General features: G+C 39.0%; 1 protein-coding gene across 2 annotated transcripts in view; it reads right to left on the bottom strand.

Annotated features, from left to right (window-relative positions):
• Positions 1-22,269, bottom strand: part of PDE3A (phosphodiesterase 3A) — a 317,096-nt gene extending 294,827 nt beyond the window's left edge. For both annotated transcript variants that reach the window (XM_032347479.1, XM_032347480.1), the window contains exon 1: positions 20,783-22,269. In XM_032347479.1, coding sequence (XP_032203370.1) covers positions 20,783-21,724 — 942 coding nt within the window. In that variant the 5' untranslated portion in view covers positions 21,725-22,269. The remainder of the gene's footprint in view (positions 1-20,782) is intronic.
• Between the last annotated feature and the right edge of the window lie 372 nt (positions 22,270-22,641).

Raw genomic sequence — 22,641 nt, 5'->3', positions numbered from 1 at the left:
TTAGCAGTCTGCATCACTCAACATTAAATAAAGTAAACCACTAACTGTCCAAGGTGCAACAAAGAGGTTTTTATTTATCTCAACTCCGGAAAAAGTAATTCATACCACCTTTAAAGAAGAGATGCCTTTTTAGAACTTCTGGTACTCAGAGTACACCTAAGTGACTCAGTCATTAGGCATCAGCCTTTGGCTCAGGTTATGCTCTCCAGGTCCTGGGATCCAGTCCCATGTCGGGCTTTGTGATTGGGTGTGTGGGGGGGTCTGCTTCTCCCTCTCCCCCCTCTGCATCCCACTCTCCCTGCTCCTATTCTCTGTCTCTCTCAAATAAATTTTAAAAATCTTCTAAAAAAATAGCTCATCTTTATTAAAAAAAAAAAAAAAGAAAACTTGCAATGCCCAAGCTATGCCTCATTTTCTATGATTTCCCTGTAAGTTACAAGCATGAACTCATAAGCTATAGAAAATAAATGATGAAGCATTTATGGGAAAAAAAAAAAAACATGAAACAGTCTGCCATCCAAGTTTAGAAAATCAGTAATTAAAATCAAAAATAAAATCTTAATAACCTATAAAAATGAAGACAAATACAGACTCTTGCAAGACTATTTTACTGATGTCAAATGAAACTCCTGAAAAGGCCCTTCCTCTAAACTCTATTTATGTAAATACCTCCTTACAGGAACTTTGTACAGGAAAGTAAATGCTCACTTGGTCCACAAATTAGGTTCATGTGCTTCCTGGATCAAATTTATAGAGCTATGATTTGCAAGCTTGCCCCCCCCCCCATTTCCACATACCTGATGTCTATGACATGGCGGGGGGAGGGGCGATGTCTCCCTAGAGAGAACATGTCATACATAGTCAAGGGCAGGTCAGAGTTTGAAAAGCCTACGTGATCATCACCTTCACAAGAGACCAAGAGGCATTGTTATTGCCATCTCAAAGAGCTCCACCTAGGATAAAAAGTCCATTTTGCCATTCAAAGTGCCCTCTTATGCTGATAGTATTTCCAAGGGCACCCATAATTTGGTGCATCAAAGCTCATGCTACATTTTAGATCTATACAGCATGATAAATTTGTCAAGCTTTTTTAAACAACTGTATTAAGTACGATGTACAAAATCGTGGACAAAATGTCGTGTTTCCATACTGGCTCCGAACCAATGAGAACCTAGGGCATTATTAAACTTGCTTCAGATCTCTATCATGTTAAAGGTCTGCTCTGAATGAAGAGAAAGCAGGTAAATGCAATTATTTTAAATCCCTAAAACTTGGCCAAGTTTCACATATACAGTGTTACTTCCTCTCACTTTTCATTATTCTAACCACACATAAATCACCAGAAAATACTCAATATGGCAGAAACCTTGACCATCTTCCTCTTTTCATCTGAATCAAACAAGAGCAGAAGGTCCAAAGTACCAAAGACATAATACGGAGTTTAGTGTTAACCCAGGTGAAGGTCTTTGAAGTTTTAGCTGACTAAAAATTAGACACACATCTGTAGATTATTTTGCTAACCAAAAAAAAAAAAAAAAAGCAAATACAGGGACGCCTGGTGGCTCAGTTGGTTGGGCTGCTGCCTTCAGCTCAGGTCATGATCCCAGGGTCCTGGGATCGAGTCCCACATCGGGCTCCTTGCTCATCAGGGAGCCTGCTTCTCTCTCTGCCTCTGTCTGTCACTCTGCCTGCTTGTGCTCACTCTCTCTCTCTCTCTCTCTGACAAATAAATAAATAAATAAAGTCTTTTTTTAAAAAAAGGCAAATTTAGTCTTGGTGTATATTAAAGATCTTTCTCTTGAGATGAGTGGTTTGTTTTTGGGCATGTTACAGATCACACATCTTCTTACCTATCCACCCGTATTTTGATAGAGTTGAGGCCTAGGATTGGTGCTTGGGCAAATATGTGTTAAGCAAAGGTCTAGATTATTTTGATATGAAAAAGGAGACAGCCACACAGTACTTTGTTCCAATTAGACCACATTTAAACTATTGTACCAGGTTCTAGACTTCTCAATTTCAAAAGACCACGATTTTCAAAAAGACAAACAGAGGGCAGGGAGAGGAAGAGCAGAAATGCTATGGAAGGGAACTTAGTTCCCCACCATGGTAGCGATCAAGCAAAAGCTTCAAGAGGATAATTTCTTAGGAATTTTATAAATTTGGCTCTCCTTTTAATTTCCGTCCAACTCAAGGATATAACAGCAGTGATGCTTTCTAGGAAAAGGAACACATACACGAACAGGAAAAAAGATCTCCAAAAATCCACTATGATACATAAAAACCAGTTCAGAAGAACACCGAGAACAATGAAGTGTTTTACCAGGTGAGGAAGTTTACTAAGTGGACAACAAATAGAAGTCACCCTGCACTTAAGAAACTTGACCTACAGTGCGTCGCCTAATGTGTTCTACATACATGTAATATATATTTACAAAGACAAAGCATTTATCTAAAGACAAATCATTGTAAGCATTTAGAAATACCAAGAAATACAAGAAATACAAGAAAAATACCAAAGTGGAACTCAACCTAATTTTCCAAGGTTAACAGCTCTAGACTACCTAGATTATCTCAACTGGCAAGATAATTTTTAACTAATTACACCACCGGGCATTTGAGGATAAGAAGCTTGACCATGTACTTTTAAAGTGCAATCAGGGGTTAGCACGTAAATCACCCAAGAATCTCAGAGAATTGCACTAGAGCTACAGTCTGTATTGAGCTCAATGAGTCTGTATTGACTCATCGGTAAAATCAACACCAAGAGTACAATGTTGTCTGCCCTCCAAGATTTAGGACCAATTTAAAAACTAATCTTAAATACAGTGATCGTCATTGTACTTCTTACAATGACCAAAGCCTATAACCTTTCTGTGTTTGCAGTTATAGACTGGACACAAGAGGCTTCTGGTTCTTTTTAAAAAGTGTGTACATACTGGGCAAGGGAACACAGTGAGCAAATGTAACTCAGGTATTAAAATAGCTTTTGTGAACAAATGAAATGGGGCCCCTTCAAACAAACATGGGCACATGAGGTTGCAAAAGTAACCTACATCCATTATGTCCAAATCTCTCTCTCTCTCTCTCTCTCTCTCACGCACACACACACACACACACACACTCATTTTCCCTTCCTCGCTCTGAATGTAAAAACAAACACACGTCAACCTTCCGATGCTTCTTCTCCCCAAAAAGGGCATCACAGTATTTCCAGTTTCCCAGATCCACAAACTAAAGGATCTTTCATGTACCCTGTTACAATTTCCACCATCAATCACTGACTAATCCTGCCAATCCTTTGTTTTTTTCTTAAACCACCTCTCCTTCCCAATCACAGCTCTTCTAATAAGCCCCACTGTCCCTAACCATAACTCATACAATAGCCTCTCACATGTCTCCCCAAAAACGTCAGTTTATCTGTCATCTGATCCACTGCCATCGAAACTGTGTTTCATCCATTGGCAACACTCTCTGGTTAAAAAAAAACTTAATTACTTTCAGGGCAGACAAAATAATGTTCCTATTGGTTGGCCTAATCTTGAAACACTCCATTATTCATTCCCCTATCTCCATACCTCTCTATCTTATCTCCTAGAAATTTCCCACCATCCCACCTCTCCCCCATCAGCAAAGGCTAGGCTATCTGTTTGGTTTCTTTTTTAATTTAATTTTTTTTCTTTTTTCTTTTTTTTTTTAATGAACATAAAATGTATTATTCGTTTCAGGGGTACAGGTCTGTGACTCCTCAGTCTTACACAATCCACAGCATGCACCAGAGCACATACCCTCCCCAGTGTCCATCACCCAGCCAGCCCGTCCCTCCCATACTTCCCCTCCCACCCCCCCACCTCCCCACCCCCCCAACCTCCCCACCCCGCTCCAGCAACCAAGGCAGAGGATCGAAGGGGAAAAAAGGGGAAAATGAAACCAGAGAGAGACAAATCTTAAGAGACTCTTAATCTCAGGAAACAAACTGAGGGTTGTTGCAGGCTATCTGTGCTATCATTTCCAGAAAGCAACCTCCCTCCACACCTGGCCTCCAGTCTCACAAGTGCTGCCTTTTCTCTCCCTCCTTCACTCTGGACTTCAGGTCCACAGGGGAGATACAGTGAAACAGCCCTGCAGTGACATTCCTGTAATGATACGCTGGGCTTTTCCCTTCTTTTTTAGATAGCTTCTTTCCATTATACAAGAGTTGACGCCAATCAGCTTTTTATTCCTATAAACACTAGAAAAGGTGGAAAATAAATCCAGAAGAGTAGTCAAGAGAGGAAGGGAAGACAGAATTTTACCAGAAATCCATGTTAAGAAGGTGATGGTATTTGAGCATTAAATTTAGCTCTGACCTTTTGGCAGTGCAACGTTCTCATGACTTTGTGTATTTCAAAGTATGCATCACTTTGCACTGCAATCCTTTCTTACTGTTGTATCCTCACTATATGTGGGAGGGGTGGCAAGGGTGGTCCTCTCTGAAACTTCCACCCTCTCTGGCATGTTCTGGGCACTCTTCAAACATTCCAAAATCTTTTTTAAAAATTTTTTTTAATTTTTAAAAATTAAAAAACAAACAAAAAAAAAAAAAACAAAACCATGACCAGGGTAAGTTTTCCAAGGAAAATCTGCACCAGCCAGGGATCCATAGTTACAGTCTAGGAACTAACTAGGCTAAAGGTGACTTTCCCAGAAGGAACATGAAGCTTCCTTACTTCACCAGTAAGTACTAGTATTCTGATCTCCCTTACAATTAAATTCTCCCATATAAATTAATAACCTGACATCCTGATTCATGAGCTGTAATTTTATTAGTGTGCCTTAGCAATGAATAACCTCTGGTTCTATAGGAAAAGGGCATCTCTGCCCCACAACACTGATATCTGGATTCTAGCCAAAACCAACACCCCTTCCCCCACCCTTAACACACACACACACACACACACACACACACACACACACACACAACCAGTCTCTGTCACCTTAACTCAGCCATCTCAAATATAGTCAGCTCATGCTAATCTCCTTACTCTCTATGGATAGAACATGAAAAAGAAGATGGAATGCTTGAGTCAGGTTTTTTGCCCTTTTTCTTTTCTTTTCTTTTCTTTTTTTTCCTGTGTAAACACCATCTCTGACCCTATCATATTTATTTCTGCAGATTTTTTTTGGAGGTGGACAGCGGTCTGAGACCACACTGTATTTTTAAGGTAGTTATAAAACTGGTTTAATATTCCTAAGCTTAGTTTCACATAAATTTACAGTTCTTCAAATGAGAAAGCCTGGTAATAATCCAAGTGGCGGAAGTAATTTTTAAAATATTACATACACACTGCTTTTCCCCCTTTCTTCATTTATTTAAGCAAATAATAACAAATGAAAATATATAAAGTTCCCTTGTCGTATGCAGGAACTGCAAAGAATAGTCAACAAAATCCTGATAAGCAAAATTGAAATTAATCAATATTATACACAGTGTAACTCAGAGGCAGAAAAAGCAAAGTATAAAAACATTTCTACATACAAGTGATGACTACAATTTTTAAGTATTATAAAATAAAAAGGCTTATATTTATAGACTACACATAACCTACCAGGAAAATTATACTGTGTATTTAATAAACACTTTGGTACATGGAATTCTTTTAGGCAAACTTTTTTTTTTTTTTTAAGGTTCATTACTTTGAAAAACAATCATTATGAAGTTGATTTTTATTTGCAACTGTACTGGCCTGATAACGAAGTAGGCTCAGTACTGTCCTTATGTATGTTTTACAAAGAATTTTTTCTCCTTAGTAGAACACGATTTGTTCTCATGTTCATCTCAACATATACAGAATTAGCTTTCTTGCCACCTTTTACCCTAAAATAGGCCTTTGTAAAAAATGAAGCCCATTTCCAAATATATACACATATTTCAGTGCACATGTATATTTTTCCAGAGAACTATACTTCCAGGCCAAGTTACAAAAATTGTGTATATGTCAATCTAGAGCTTCAGGGACCCACTGTGGGGGACCACAGACCAGCTGAACATCCAGTCTTCTAAGAAACCTTCAGTTTCTTCAGCCATCTGGGTCAAGAATCAGGAATGTAAAGTTGCACATCACAGTTTTATTAAAGGCCACATGACCACTCAGTAAAGCATTTGGAGTTCTTATTTTCCTGCCTGTAAGTCCAACAACTAATAGGCAAGAGGCCCCCCAAATGGTCTGTGATCACATGGAGAGGAACGATGTCAAATGTCACTACATTTCTTTACAGAGTTTTATTTTTCTGATTGTAAAATATGTGTTCAGTGTTAAAAACTTAAAAAAATACAGAAAACAGAAAAATAAAGAAAAATCACCCAGGATACCCTCATACAAACAACAATAACTACTTTGACACCCATCCTTTCTGTTATGCATTTTGTTGGTACAAGGGATAGTGTGCCATACCCTCAGTTTTGTCTCCCAGTTTCCCTCCCTACTCATCAAAATATGTTTCCATGTGATTAAAACTCTCCATTTTGCATGTTATTTTACAATTCCCATCTTTTATTGCTCCCAAGCAGTATGTAAAATATTTCATAATCAGATATTAATCACAGTGTAGAGTTAGCAAACTCTGAAAAGTTGCAGGGCAATCAGGCTATCATAACTTAAATATTTATATAGCACCTATCACTGAAGTGCTCTGGAGGTTGACAAATAGTCTGAGTTAATATGAAAACAAAAATAGAAGTATTTCCTCTATAGGAAGGTGTGGGATGAATTGGCAACATGCCTTTAGATAAGATGGGATCTGCCACACTATCCAAAGACTAATAAGAAGAGAAAGACTTGAATTTTCTTTAAACAGTCCAATGTTTTTGCTCTATTAGAGGTTAAGATGTTAAGGCATCCACAAACACAGCTGTTTAGGAGAGAGAGAAAGAGAAGGATGCGTTATTAAAAATTTACTTTACAATAAAAAGACATTTATAGAAGAGTAAAATTTCAAAACCAAACTTTATCATACTGAATGTTATAACACCCTAACCAACTAATAACTTTTGAAGAGATCAAGATACTTGATTGGAATTTGTTCAATGTAAGGAAATCTGACAGTTTTCCTTAATGTTGGATTTATGATTTGTACATCCTCTGAAAAGCAAGGACAAAACGTAAACTGGGAAAGGAAAAAAATCGAACCAATCAGATTTTTTAAAGAGAAATGAAGATAAATAGATAGCTAGATAGCTAGATAGATAAATATTCCCTTAATATTAGGCTGTTGAATACAAAAGAAAAACATTAAAGGAACTCTCTTCCTACCCTCAAAGAGAAGTTCAGCCAGTCAATACCAATCTTGGTGGTATTGCCTTCAATATACATTTCCCACTAACACTACCTGTTGGTCTAATTCCCAGTCCTACCTGGATTATTACAATAGCCTTCTCCCTTCTTCCATCCTAAAACCTATTCACACTCAACACAGAAAGCCTGAGAGATCCTATTCATCATAGATCTGATTACATCCTTTCTCTACTGAAGGCCTTTCATTGACTTCCCACTCTGCTTGGACCAACAGCTTTGTAAGGACTCCCTGTGGCCTACTGATCCACTGGCCCTCTCCCATCTCCTCTCTGACATCTTCTCCTCCACCATGGAAGAGAAAACCAGAGAATGTTCAGTGACCAAGTTGGGGGGAAGAAATGACTACCAACACAAAGAATTTCTGAATTGAAGCCAACGATGGTACAGTAAGATGATGTGGGACCCTTGCTCTTACCAAGGTCAAACAAAAATAAACGTTTCAGACTAGATTGAAAGATCATTCAATATGTGGGAAAATCTGGAAGAAAAGTGGTCTGAGTGTTGAGGCCCAGAGTTGAGTCCTGCGGGAGCTGGTAAAAAGAGACAGCATCTAGAGGATTATTTTCAAGTGATAAAGTAAACAACTGGTACCTTCCACCAAGGGCCACTGCTGAGCCTGCACTGTCCTAGCTACTTTGCAGAGATTATAGGCAGGAAGTCCCTGTTGAGAATAATAGTACCCTTGGTAAGTTATGGGAGAAAGGAAAGGTATGACTGGAATTCTAGCATGAAAAAATGAAGCAATAAATTCTGAGAAATCTGTTTTTCATAACAAAATACAGGTTAAGACAGCAGCTAGTGGACAAGTTTCTGATGCAATTATAAGACACGTGATCCCAAGTTTGATACTCAACAGCATCATCAGCCATTTTTGCCAACATGACCAAAAAGACCAATTTTCCTAAATATCTTCCTTCATCTTTTTCATTCAAATCATGTTCTTCAGAAGTACCTGTCACCATCTTTGTCAGATTTTCCTCTTTCCGCTGTTAATATGTCTGGCTCCGCAGGCTCTTCATTTGTTGATGGCTGTGATCATGATATAAGCAAGTCTCATATTTTAATTAACTTCCAAAAACCCTCCATGTTTCGTAAGACTTACAAATCTGTTTTTTTAATCAAATGTAAATTTGTATTTCCTGATATAAGCCCACAACCTTCAATGACACGGTCCTAATAGGTAGGTAGGAACAGACACCGATCTTGTTCAGTTGGGAGGGCTATCAGACAAGAACCAATGTCCATTATTTCCACTAATTTTATCTTCATACCTTAAAAAATAGGCTGTATTATTCCCATCATATGATAGGATTATTAAAGTTCAGAAAGTTGAAGAAACTTGTACACACTACAAAGCCTTGGCTTGTCTTAGTGCGTATACTCTTTCTACCTAACATTTTTACAGCAACTGATTTTTATTTCAGCTTTATAACAGCCACATGAAACAGGTAGAAAATTTGTTATTCCTATCTTATAGAAGAAGAAATTGATATGTAAAGTGGTCAAATAATTCCTGAGGTATCCTCAATGGGGAAATCAAAATGAAAGTTTTATGAATGTTATGGGTTCATGAACTATAATCTGCATGTTATGTATAGACAAAGGTTTTCCCACAATGCTAAATCAATCACTTTTTAACTATCTGTTTAGTCAGACTGCAAAAGTCAGGACTTTCTGTCTAGTTTTGGAAGAAATAAATTTATAGTCCCATGTCTCTCCACTGAGGTGACTAGAGTACACCTTAAAACCTTAGGTTTCTGGACCCCACTCTATACATAACTAAATCAGAGTATCTGACCATGGGACCTAGGAATTATCATTTTAGTAGGCTTCTCAGCTAATTTTTATTCACACAAAATTTGAGAACTATAACATGCAGCTAGATTTAGAAAGTACCAGATGATGGGGAGGTCAGGCCATCTCCTCACAGATTTTTAAGGCATCTGAAGGAACTCTAAAAATCTATGAATCAGAAACATGGAAGGTTGGAATTCATAAAATAGTCATTAACATGGCATTATAATTATATGAAATTAATTAACACCAGAGAAAGAGAAGCTAAGAATCTAGGCTTCTTGAGATACCTAGAATGTAACAAATAATCAATGTGAAATAAAGAGAGGCCTGGATGTTCAATAAAATACACTTGTTTGCTGACCTTTTTAATCAATCTGGTCACGTAAGAGGTAAAAATTCACACAAGATTGCCATAAGGGTACATTTGTAAATCACAGAGATAAATGCACTGAAGAAGAAAAGAGATGTTTCAAAAGGTAATAATGTCAGGAAAGTTCATGAACAGCATTAGGGCTTCTGAAAAATAATCAAGGTGCTTCTGGTCTAAAGACAGATTCCAAGCCAATGCATGGCTGGACTACCTGCCCAGTGTCCAGGAGTTACTTTCTCGGGGTCTTCTCCTCTTTCCAATGCACGAGAAGTTCTAGATTTTCAGTACACCAGTGTTCTGTCCCCAGAAGACAATAATATCTTTTTTAGCTGAAGAATTATTGTTTTGATTTTGATCCAAACTTCTTTCTGCTCAAATGCTAGCCTTAATTTCATCCACTCAGTCAACGTACTCATTCAGTGCCACTTCTGAGTGGCACTTTATTTTTAAGATAACTTACTTAATCGGTGTTCATTTATATCCGTACCCAACATTTCCAACCAAATTCTCACACTTTTCATTTAGGACTACTTAATTCCTTACAGAACTTCCACTGAAAACATTTTAATAGCTCTAGTTGTCATTCTCCAAAGGGGTTAAGAAGAACTGATCCAATTATTAAAGTAAAAAATAAATAAATAAAGAGAAACAGACAAAATGAGGCTACTGCCTTCAAAACTGTGCTATAATTTAGGCCCTGTTTATCTGACAAAAACAATTCCAATTACAGCAAAAATAAATCATGAAGAGTATAAACATACACTCTTCAAGATGGTACAGACACACACAGCTAGCTTCCTGTTCCAAAATTAAAAGACAAAATAGAGATAGATTTACTTTACGTTAGCCATTTCAGTATATACAGCTATTTGATAGGACACTCTAACAAAATACAGACTACTGGTGTAAAAGGGAGGCAGAAGAACACCTCGGCAGAAAGTGATGGGAACAAATAAAGTCAACGTTGATTTTTTCTCAATTACTTTGTAGGATGAACATGAAAGAGATTTCAATTGTTATTTTTCTAAAAAAAAATGCACCTAATTTCAAAGCTCATTTCAAACTTTACACTGCAATGATCTTGGTGGTAGCTTTGGTTATTTTCAGTTAGGAATGAGCTAAAAATAAGTATCTAGGACTCATGCTGAAAGTGGGATTTCCTCCCAGTAAGTGCACAGGCGAATTCAGCCCCTTATCTGACACATGCAAGAGAATATTTTTTAGAGGAATAAAAATACAAATACATTAAAAAAAAAAAATCTAAGATCGCAGACTAGCTGATGAACTCTTTCTTTTCTTCTCCCCATAAAAATTCACTTAAACCAGTTCAATCACCAGCTCCATCTCAGCAGATTAGGGAGATAAGTATTTCAGATTTAAAGTCATTTATTTCTCTGCAGCCAGCACCCACAATGAGCAAGGCACTGGGCCAGAATTTTCTAAAGGGAGTCTTTTATGGCTGAGAAGAGCAGGCTTAAAAGTGTGATTCTTTTATAATGAAAACTGTTGTGATCAGGATTTGACTTTAGTTCCTCAGCCTAGAAAGCACATTTTGAAGGCAGCCTCGGCAACTCAACAGATTCTTGATTTCCAAACTTCCCAAGAGACTGCTGCGGGGTCAGGACCGCAAAATACAAACCTCTCAACAAGAAGATGCTTTAAGTCCCACTGCCTCTTGAGAAGCATGCCCTACGTGGACCTGTTAACTTGATCATATGGAACACTTAGTTTAAAAAGACCTATTTCTTGTATTTGCATTCAGGCTAGTTGAACAATGTCCTTACAATGCTGACTGCACATGAGCAGCCACAAAATGAAGCATCACTTCCTCACCCCCTGCAAATAATATTTCTAATGACCAAACTTCCATTAGGTTGATTTAAGTGGATTATACCTGGAGAGGGGGAAACACTTGCCACAGACATAGCATAAATATTCAGTTATTTAAACTTACTTCAGAAGATGGAAAATTTTTATTAAAATCCTATTAAATCAAAACCACAAACTTCTTGCACAAAATTATTTCAAAATTCTGACAAGGTACAGTGGGGTATGGGATAGAAAGGCATTCTATAAATTTTCAACACACTTTGAGGGAGAAGAATCTGCTAGGTTAAAAACATGAAATAAAAGGTATTTCTTTGAAAAATTATATATATACATACAAACACACATATATACACACACACTGACAGAAAAGAGGACTGGCCAAAAAAAAAAAAAAAAATTGACAAGACCAACTTCTACATTAATTTAAAGCAATTTCAAAATTAGCCTGGGCAAATAACTAGTTACATTTAAATACAAACTCTTTCAAGTAACAGTTATGATTATTATGGCATTTATTCTCCTGCTAGCTACTTCAAGAAGGCTAAATTTAGCCAACTTCACCAGGAGTAAGCCTGAGTTCACATTATTTTATTGCAGCTAAATGTGCTTCTTTGTATATCATGATTCTACTATCTTCTGTTCTTTTTTAGATTTCCTAAGCAATATGTGAAAAATCTATGTATCTCATTATTTTATTCTGGAATGCAAAGATAAATAATGGGCTTTTAAAGATGGGGAAATTTGGGGCACCTGGTTGACTCAGTGGGTTAAAGCCTCTGCCTTTGGCTCAGGTCATGATCCCAGAGTCCTAGGATCAAGCCCTGCATCAGGCTCTCTGCTCAGCAGGGAGCCTGCTTCGCTCTTGAGCTCTCTCTCTCTCTCTCTCTGCCTGCCTCTCTGCCTATTGTGATCTCTGTCTGTCAAATAAATAAATAAAATCTTAAAAAAAAATTTTTAAAAGATGGGGGAATTTATAAAGCAAAGGTCCCCACAAACATCAAACACAGATATGAACCATTATACATTAAATAAATGCATTCACTTAAAAAAAAAAAAACCCTTATATGTATCTAAGTATATATAAAGGAACGTGCCTTATAGAAAAGATAAGTTTCTCATTAATTCTCAATGTAATAGTGGAACAATGCCTAGAGTTAATGAACTTACGGAGTTAGGGGAGAGGAAAAAGAAGAAAGGTGACATTCAAAAATCACTGTCTTTCTCAAAATCTGTATCTTTTTCGGAGTTCACCCTGCAGCTTGACATCACACAGAACTCCAAAGCCAACTCCTCTCAATTCCTAGTCTCGAAATGCCATACTACCAAAATCCCCAACCCTTTCTATACACAGAAATGGAACTGTTTTCATCTCGTTTTGTATACTCCATGAAAGCGGTGCTTACATATGCCCTCGTGAGAAGTCATCAGCCCTTTCCAGACACTGTTACACTTTTCATCCATTAAAACTCCAGACAGGTCTGTCACTTGAGTTTCCTAAGTTACCAAGATAACAACGGCACTATAAACATAAACACTCTCATTTCTAAAGAGACATTAGATAACCCAATTATACACTAATCACCAGGAACGTGACTAATCACATGTTCACACCGAACACATACACAATCCCTATTACCAATCAAACTCTGAACAGCAAAATCAAAACTAAGTGTCTATCTTGATACTATGTTATAAATCAGGTTAATGTAAAGGTTCCTTACTCACGAAGTCTGTGAAACCACCCTTCCAATTAAAATAATATTTTTAAATATGTGCAATAACGTGAAATGAAGAAAAGGGGTAAAACAGACTTGCCAACTATAAGCGTAGTAGTTAGTGGTACACAAAAGAGTTACCAATGCTCACATATAAATTTGAACAATTGTATATCAAGTGCCATCCTTAAATCTACATGGGTTTGCCATTATAATTAAAGAGCTGACATTAATATTCAAGTGTTTCATCTCTTTAAAAATAACAGCTGTGCTGTCCAAAGAGGTGCCGTTAGTCACAGGTTTGAACTGAGTACTTGAAATGTGGCTACATCAAATTGAGAAGGGCTGTGAGTGTAAAACATACACCAAATATTTCAAATTATAACAAAAAAACAGCAGGCAAAATACCTTGCTTTCTTTTTATATTGACTTTATGTTCTTATGCCATCATGGATTACTTTAAATATAACTATCGTGGATTTCACCTGTTTCTTTTTATTCTTCTATGTGGCTATTAGAAAATGGAAAATTAAGTACGGGGCTCATATTAGATTTCTATTGGGCAGTGCTTATCTATAATGTTTACAGGCCTGTTTTCATCAAAGCCACTGGGTGACACTGTTTCTCCACTAAACTGATACAACCAAAGCAATTGCCTGGCAGAGGAAAAAAATCTCACATACCCAGACTCCCATACATGTGCACACGTGTGTACACACACACACCAATAGACATAATGTACTCTTTAAAACTATTCACAGGATGAAACTTTCTTAAGATAAAAAACAGAAGTACATTCAAGTAACTTTATTACTATCTCAGGTTGGAAGAACATGAATGCATTTAACTAATTTTATTACTATCTAAGCAGGTCAGCTATACTTAAAAATCTTTAATGGTCATTCTGATTCCTTGATAACAAATGACAGCTCTAATCAAATCAAACAGGGAGAAGTTGTTTAGTTTGTGAGTTTTCCCAGCTAGCTTCCCACCTTATAAATGCTAATGTTCTTCAGGACCTCCTCTAATATTACATCCTATTTACTTACATTTTAATGGATTCCTGAGGAAACCATGCAAAATAACTTAGGTGAACAAAAACCACCAGCTGTTTTTGCTAACAAAGAAATGCTTTACTGATGTGCAGATTACTTTTTGCCTTGAATTTTGAAAGCCTGAACATTTTGAGAAAGATTAAAAAACTAAAACGAAAACAAAAATCAATAGTCAAGCCACCAAAGCACACTCATCTTTAATGAGATAAAGACTCCACAAAGTTAGACTTTGCAATGCAATTGATATTCATTCACGGGACAAAGTCCTAAATGATACATTCCAGAGGCTGCCTGGTACTACTATTTGATAACCAGAAAATTCACTGTAAGGGCTCAGAAGAGTTTTGCGTTATCTGTCCATTCAACAGGTTTTACTCAGTTTTCTAATTCTGAATGAGAATTTAGAGTCAGTTTCATGTGTAAAACCACAAAAGATTCTCAGGCTTAAAATCACCAGCCTGACTCCTTTGCTACTCTCCTTCCCCAGCAGCATATTCAGGTCCAAGAGAAAAATGGATAAAAGCCAACATTTTGCCTCAGGCCGGCTACATACATTTTGGTGAGTCTCCCTCAGTTTCCTTCTCTCTAAAATCAGACTAATTTTAGTCTCTTAACTACAGCCTGCACAGAATTGAACATTCTGAGATCTCACTGCTACCAGTTACTGGAAGCCAGAAACTACCTCAGGATGTGAAAACAATCACTGTACTATTATATTGAAGTATATAACTTCCTCAACCCTGCAGTTTTTTTACCTGTATTTCAGAAGTACTATAAAGGTATATTAACCTTTATTTCATAAATAAGAAATTCTGTCACCAAAATGTAAAGCGGCTCAAAATCTAAAAACATTTATTTTAACCAGTATGTGTTGAGGAAGTTATTAAAATCTATGAAACTAAAGACTTTTACCCCAGAAAAATGAACAGAAGAAGAAATGAATGTTCTGGATCTAGACTTAAAACCTACTCTAAGCTCTCATACGCATTCCTTCAACTATTATCTAAGAGGCCATTTAAGCTATTTTACTGATTTCCCCTTTCCTCATGCTGACCTCTCAACACCCTAACTAGCTTCAAGCCCTGGAGAGGTGAGAGCTATCCTCTATCTGCATCATTTTTAGCATGAGGCCTAATACATAGATAAAATGTGTCCATATGACATTTAATAGTTTCACTGACCAAAGACCTTTATGGATAACATTAGTTAAGTGTAGCATCGTTTTAAGAAGACAGTAGTATACTTTAATGGTGAACACATATGGCCAACTAGTATTTTTGACAATTATTATCCAATAGATCTTTCTCTGAACTACAAGTTATACACATCCTCAAGATATTTTTCTTCCAAAGAGCAAAGCTATGTATTTAATGTTGACAACAGCACAAATATATTCCCAGATTCAAGTTAAGACAACTCCCTAGGAACCTTTGGGTAGTGGGGGGAGAAGGGGCTCCTTTAAAAAAATACTACCAAGAGTAAAAGTATATATAAGTAATTACTAAAAGAATTTAAATTCCCACATCAAGGAGATAACGTTCATTTGAATATTAATAGAGCACATCTTTAGGTATAAGAATATGGACATATCTGAACCGTCTGAGTTCATTCTGAACTCCTTAATAGAGCTTCATTAAAAACACGAATGTAAAAAGCAAATATAAATTGAGTTGTCAATCTCATGTACCTTGAGGGCTATTTAGAGGGTGCAAACTAAAATTATCACACAGAAGAGAAAGAGGAGGAAGAAGACTCTGTTGGGATAAAGACAGAAGGCCAGCTAAAGAAACAATTCACCGCAAACAGGTAGGGTTATGCGTCATTTCAAGAAGCCAAAGAAACTTGTGCTATGCAAAGGCCCTGCGTCCACATGTCAAAATCTCTTAGGAGACCACATGTTACAACAGTTGCATTGATCACCCTCATACATCCATGAGATTACACCTCACAACAGCAATATTTCCTGAAAAATACAACCCCTGCCCTAAATCCAAGATAAACTCATTCTTTCAATAGATTGTGTAATACAAGCTTTCGATGAAGTCTATGCAGACTCTGTGGGGATGTTATTGGCACCAACCCTATTAACTGAAATCTTATAATATACAGAAGTATTTCTAACTCAGAGGTTCATAAACAACCCGCTTCCATCCTATTTAAGTGAGAAGTGAAATTAAATTTGGCAAAGCCTTTATTCAACCAGAGTCCTGCAAAGATTATTCTTCTCAAGAGTTTTATTTCCTAATAGAATACAACAAATTCACACAAATGTCACCACAGATACAATGAATGCTTTTTCATGCCAGTGTCACTCACCCTAGCCTGCCCGCACCCCCTGCCCAGGATTTTCAAAATGTATTTCATACACAGAGTCACTGTTCTGGTTGTTTATTTAATTAACATGACAGCCCGGCATACACAGCATTTCTTTCAGTTCTACAGTTTTAACTTTTTACACTTTAGACTCAATACAGAAAGAGTAAAATTACTGTTTGAGTCCTTCCAACCTCTGTAAATTTATATAGATTCACTGGCTATTTCTGTCAGTTAAAACAGTTTTTCAGTATGCTTTAAAAATCTATATATACAAAGTAAAAAAATCACAATTTTGTCTCCCCACACACACAAAAAATTATTTTCCCTTACCATTCCCAAGGGATAAGAAAAATTTTTCTTCTTAGTGTTTTCAGAAGTTGACATTAATTCATTTTAATTCTGTTAGCCAGTCATATATAATCAATATTATCCTTTGTATCACCCTAAACGGAGTTATACTACTGAAATGTGATAGAATTAAAAATCTGTAATTGCTTTTGAAATGTATTCAATTTGAGAAATATAGTAGGTTATACTGAAATGTACTTAGGAACTTAAAGGACAACAGATTATTTTCAAAAGAAATACTTCTGTATTTTATATCCATGGTATAAATATAAGTTATAGTTATTCAGATAGAAGACATAACAAGCCCTGTCATGTGTCTACCATCAAAAGGCATTTCTATTTCTCATATTTTTGTTATAGTGTTATTGTTTTCTCATTTGAAAGTATCTTTCTTACATCAATGATGAAAAATTTGATTCTATTTTTGATAACCAACCATCAGACTCCTTTACATTCTACAAAAATCTATTGTTGCTAAAGATGTTTAATTAAAAGTGTTAGGGAAATACTCATGGAAAACATTTTGATTTTTAATTACACAGGATAAAGCATATAGCTATATAGTTCTGACAGATATTGTGTCCGTCAGAAAGAATTTTGTCATGAAGTGCGACAAACGCATTAATGGAGAGAGACCTATACCTTGTGTTTACTTCATGTGAAACCATAGACAAAACTATTACATTCTTAGCATGTAATTAAAGTAAAATGGCATTGGTTTGGAATGTTTCAAAGATGAATGTGCAAGGTGGTTCACAGTAATTAGTGAGGAATAACGAGCCAATCACACTCTTCGATGTACAAAGAGAATAGAGACATCCCTTCAAATACAATATCCAAATGGTAAAAACTGCGTAATTAAAATATTGAGTTAAAAAATAATGTATCTATTAGTCATACAAAATATCTAATAATTCAAGAAACTCTAAGTAGCTCTGTATAGTGCAGTGTTTAGATGGTACAGTAATGGACAAGTCTGTCCACCAAAACAGTACAGTTTGACACAATGATCTACACAGTCAGCCTGAGTCTCGAGAATATTGGACCGGTACTACTCAACTAAAAGCCTACAAATGCTACAAACTTTCCTTTCCTAAGAGTGAAGATACGTTCACTTATATTCACAGACAGACCCAGCATTAGATGAATTCTGTGACTGAAGACTAGACCTATTTCTCGTTTCTTTGCTGAAAGCCATCCTTGCCATCCACACTGCAAAGGTCATTTCATATGCAATATCCAATCCAGAGACTTAACTGCGGTTTAGGAAGGAAGCCAAAAAGGGAGGCAAATATCTCTGTCAGTTGCTTTCTCTCATGAGAATTTTATCACCCATTCTCCTTTAACCTTTTAGAATGGAGTCATTGAGGAGAGGTAGTTCATAAGTGGCCACTACTGTTCATACAGAGAAGAAAAGGCTGAAATTCTCTCACCTTTAAACCTCACAATGAGCAAGGTCCAAATAAGTTCTCAAGGGGCCTTTCCCAGGCTTTCTGTGCTTTAGGTCTTTACACCTCTATTTAAAATTCACTTGTTGCCTGAGTATTGTCTTGAATTGAAAGTAGTCATTCTTTCATAAAAGAATTTCTAATCAGGTAGCATTCAGGGCAGAGTTATAGATGTGTTTTATAAGTATTTTGATTCTTGACTTCATAAAGTCTGTAGATGACAGTGTATACTTTGCACTCTTAACCAGAAGTTTGCTTCCTTATGATAAAACAGATAAGACATTTACTATATAGCTCCTGAACTGTTCACACAGTTAGGCTAACGTATGAGACATTGCCCTATCTTACAAGAGACTATTCCAAGTTACTTCCCACCCACCCCCCACGCAATTACACTCAGCAACAATTTTAATGGGCCACATATAAAAAACCGGTCTTGGGTAACACACACACACACACACACACACACACACACACACACACACTAACCGGGGCCCTCATTAAAACTTCAAGGATCTAAATTTCTGCTAAATGCAACCTTGTTTTTCCATCAACCATAAGAGATACAGTCTCTCACTTTAGAACATTCTTTATAAACACAGCATTTAAAAAAAAGTGACCAAAGAAAATGACCAAAATAGATTACAAATGTCCAGTTCCAACAGCACTAATCAGCAAAACATTTAAAAATGCAATGCTCAGTTATTTTCTTATAAATCTGCAGATTATCTGAATTCTCCATTTATCAATCCAAACCAGAGAAAATCAATAAAAATCTGCAGATTAACTAACACTGCTGGTGAACTCACCTAAATCACCTTATCTTAAATCTACCTTTAACTTCTTCTAAATGTTACATGGTATTTCGGAAATTTAAGAGGCTAAATGACATTAATTTGAAGTTATTTATGATTAAATCACAGATTTGCCTTACAAATTATGGTTCAATTCTGTAGTGATCACATCACATTCCTCTTCAAGTTAAAGAAAAGTTGTCTAAACATAATTAAACTAACAATGTTTTCATTTAAAAAGACATTCTCCCCTGACACTTTGAAAAGAAGTTAAACTGTGTTTTCCCCCTTATCAGTTTACCCTTCAATAGATATCTTTATTATAGTGATTTCCAAACTTCTAACAAAACTCAGTGTCCTGTTTTTAACTTCACTTAGAGTAAGCTTATACCCAAGAAATACTTGCTTTATCTAAACAAAAAGCTAAATAAGTACATTAGTTTTAAAACAAACATTGAGACCATGATGCTGTCATTCATTCTGCTAAATAATGTCAAACAACTACATTCTGTGTAATCAACTCCATTTCAAAAACAAACTAACCACCACACCATATGGTGACTGCTATCTAAAGGATTCTCCACAGAATAACCTATTAAAAAAAAAAAAAAAGCTTACTACATCTTAGGACATTCTCCCACTCACTAAAGTTGTCATAATAGGGCCACAGGTAGGAATAAATTTAAGTGGGAAAAGTGTAAATTTCCACTTGCTGAACATAATCAGCTCTCTACAACCCCCACCCGCAAGTGTCACATCTGTCTGGAGTAGAGAAGCAGACACTTAAGAACACCTTTTCAGAAACAATTTGTATTTAAAATTGGGATTTGTACTTTTATGCCCTTTATAGCAACTATATTCCATGGCCTTAAAACACTTACTGATGATAAGGAGATTCATCCCCAAAATTTATTAAACTTTTTTCTAGGACAACTTCACTCATAATTCTAGATTCCTCCTCTCCTTCCTGAGAGATTTACAGCACCAGCAATGTTGGAATATTCTCCTGAATTAATATTTCCTGTGTAATCTGTAGAAATCCACTAAATTTCTCAACATTCACTTATGTACTCAAAAGAATTTTTTCTTTTTTTAGCTGACACCAACAGCGCAGTTCAAGACTTTGACAAATTCTGCAGTTCATACATATTGTTCCCCAAATAGAAGCTGATTATCAGGATACAGGACACATTAGCATGTAATAATCTATGTCCCCCAAAACAAACTGGGCACCACCAAACGCAGCCTCTTCCAGAAAGTGTGTATCAAGCCCTCACCTGCAAGCATTCCTTCTTTTTACTTCCGAATCTTTTTAATGACTTCCATAAACGCTGACTTGTCACTTTAGAAGAAAGTTTATCAAAAGTATTAAAGAAATGGAGTAAAATCCACGTGTTGAAACATCACCCACTGCTTAAAAAAAAAAAAAAAAAAAATCTAAACTGGAGGATTTCTGCTTAAGACTAGGAGGGGACCCAAGCGTAGGGAAGGTCCTACGCCAGGTGTAGCAGATCTAAAAAGTGGGCCCAGGTGTGGAAGACCCTGCAAATGCCCTCTAGTTTTGTTCCTTATTGTTCCCGTTGTTCAGATTAGAAAATACTGTGCGAGACGGAGAGAGTAAGTCTCTCATTTACTACTGAGTCTGAAGTTACACCACTTTTTTTAGACTATCTTCCCTTCAGTTCCCAGCACTCGGATTCCCTCCACTTTGTGGCGAACCCCCAGCGGTTCAAGTCCTCCAGAGAGGCGAGTTCGAGAAGCTTGCCAGGGCTTACCTGTTCCCTCGGTATGCAGGGCAGGGAGGTCCTACGATGCGACTTGCTGCTGCAGCCGGACATCTCCGCGGACACCACGGAGCTGGACCGCCTCCTCCTCTTAAACACGGGGGTATCTTCCCTGGTCCCAGCAATGAGCTGGGACCCGAAATGCTCCCTCGGAGCCGCCCCCGCGGACTGCGGCAAGATTTGCTCCACGTACCTGGCCAGGAGCAGCCCCAGCACGCCGGCCAAGTACGCCAGGTACGGTCTCCAGGCGACCTTGAACCTCTCTAAGGAAATGAGGGACACGGTCCTGACCGCGCTAGTCCAGGCGATCATGAGGACGCCCAGCCTCAGCCTCAGCACCAGCCATGTCGCGGCGGCCAAGCAGCTGAGCACCACCCCCGCGGCCGGCAGCGACAGTAAGTGATCCTCCCCGACGCCCAGCCCAATCTGGACGAGCGCTTCCCCCCCGCAGCAGGCGGCCAGCAGGGCGACAGCCAGAGGCAGGCGCACCCCGGCGCGCAGGAGGCACAAGCCCATCCAGAAGAAGGCACACACGAGACTGAAGAGCAGCGCCGAGGGCTGAAGCCAGGGGCTGAGCGGCGCGCCGCCCCCAGGAGCACCTCCCCGCAGCCCCGGGACGACGCCCCCTTCTGCGCCCGGGGCCACTTCCTCCGCCGCCTCCCTGCGCGCCGGCTCGCGGCTGATCTCTCCGCTCGCCAGCCTCACCAGCAGGGCCAGCAGAAAGGACAGGGAGCCCGCGCACAGCGCCGAGGAAAGTTTCCGGGAGCGCCCGAGCGGCCGCAGCACCAGGTCTCCCCAGCGGCGGCCGGAGTCCCGCGACCGTGCGGGGCCGGTGCCACCAGCGGGACTGTCCGGGCCCACCGCGGGGACTCGGGGTTCCCCACCGCGGCCGGGCTGGTCCCCGACCCGCGCGGCGTCGCGGAGCGCTGCCATTGTGAGCCCTCCTCGCGGAATCCCCCGGGTTCCCTGGACGCCCCCACCCCGACACGTGCCCGCGCGCACCCTCGGCCTAATCCCCCGTCAGACCCCCTCCTTCTCCCCCGGCCCCCAAGCCACCGCGAGTGTCAGCTTTCCAGTAACTCCTGGAGAATGCTGGATGTTCCAAAGAGACGCCTTCAAGTTAAAAGCTAGCACAGGCAGAAACGATCAGACTTCCTCCTTTTCGCTCTTGGAAAAACTCTTAAAAATTGTGCTCCACCCCCACCCCCGATTTCTATCCTCCGGGGTCTCTGCCTACTTCAGGATGTTAAAGCTTGCCCCACGCGCCGGGCGCCCGGGGGCTGCAGACGCCGGAGGAGCCGGGGGCGCAGGGCGAGCTCGGGGCCATGTCGGGCGCCGCTGGCGCTGCGCTGCTGCGCGCCGGGCCGCGGCCGACGGCGGTGCCCCTTCTCTTCCTTCCTGCGGCGCTTTCTCTATCACTCTTTCTCTCTCCTCGGCCGATCCTCCCCGGCACGGGCCCAGGAAGCCAGCAGCCATTCCCCGGGGCAGACAGCAAAGCCTCCCCTGCGTCTGTCAGTCAAGCTCATGGCAAAGGGTGGAAACAAAATGGAAATTGGGCTGAGAAATCACCGAGAAGTTGCTAAGTCCCGTCGGAAAGAGGCACGGTCGGAGAGGCTAGCGGCAGCCGCTAGGAGGGAGGGAGGGCGAGCGAGCTGGAGAGGAAGGGAGGGTGAGAGGAGAGGAGGGTGAGAAGGGAGAATGGGAATTACTTTTTCCCCCTTCTTTTTGGTGCGACGTAGGTGGTGATTTGCAGTTTTGCAACAGGGAAACGAGTGGAGAGGACAGCTTAAAACTCTAAAGAAGCAGGCAACTGGAGTGATCCGCAATTCAGCTTGCTTGCTTTCTTTAAG

This window comes from Mustela erminea, chromosome 6 (genome assembly GCF_009829155.1).
Source record: "Mustela erminea isolate mMusErm1 chromosome 6, mMusErm1.Pri, whole genome shotgun sequence".
In the NCBI taxonomy this organism is placed as follows: domain Eukaryota; kingdom Metazoa; phylum Chordata; class Mammalia; order Carnivora; family Mustelidae; genus Mustela; species Mustela erminea.
The sequence above is the reverse complement of the archived record's forward strand: the minus strand, read 5'-3'. Positions and strand labels throughout refer to the sequence as shown.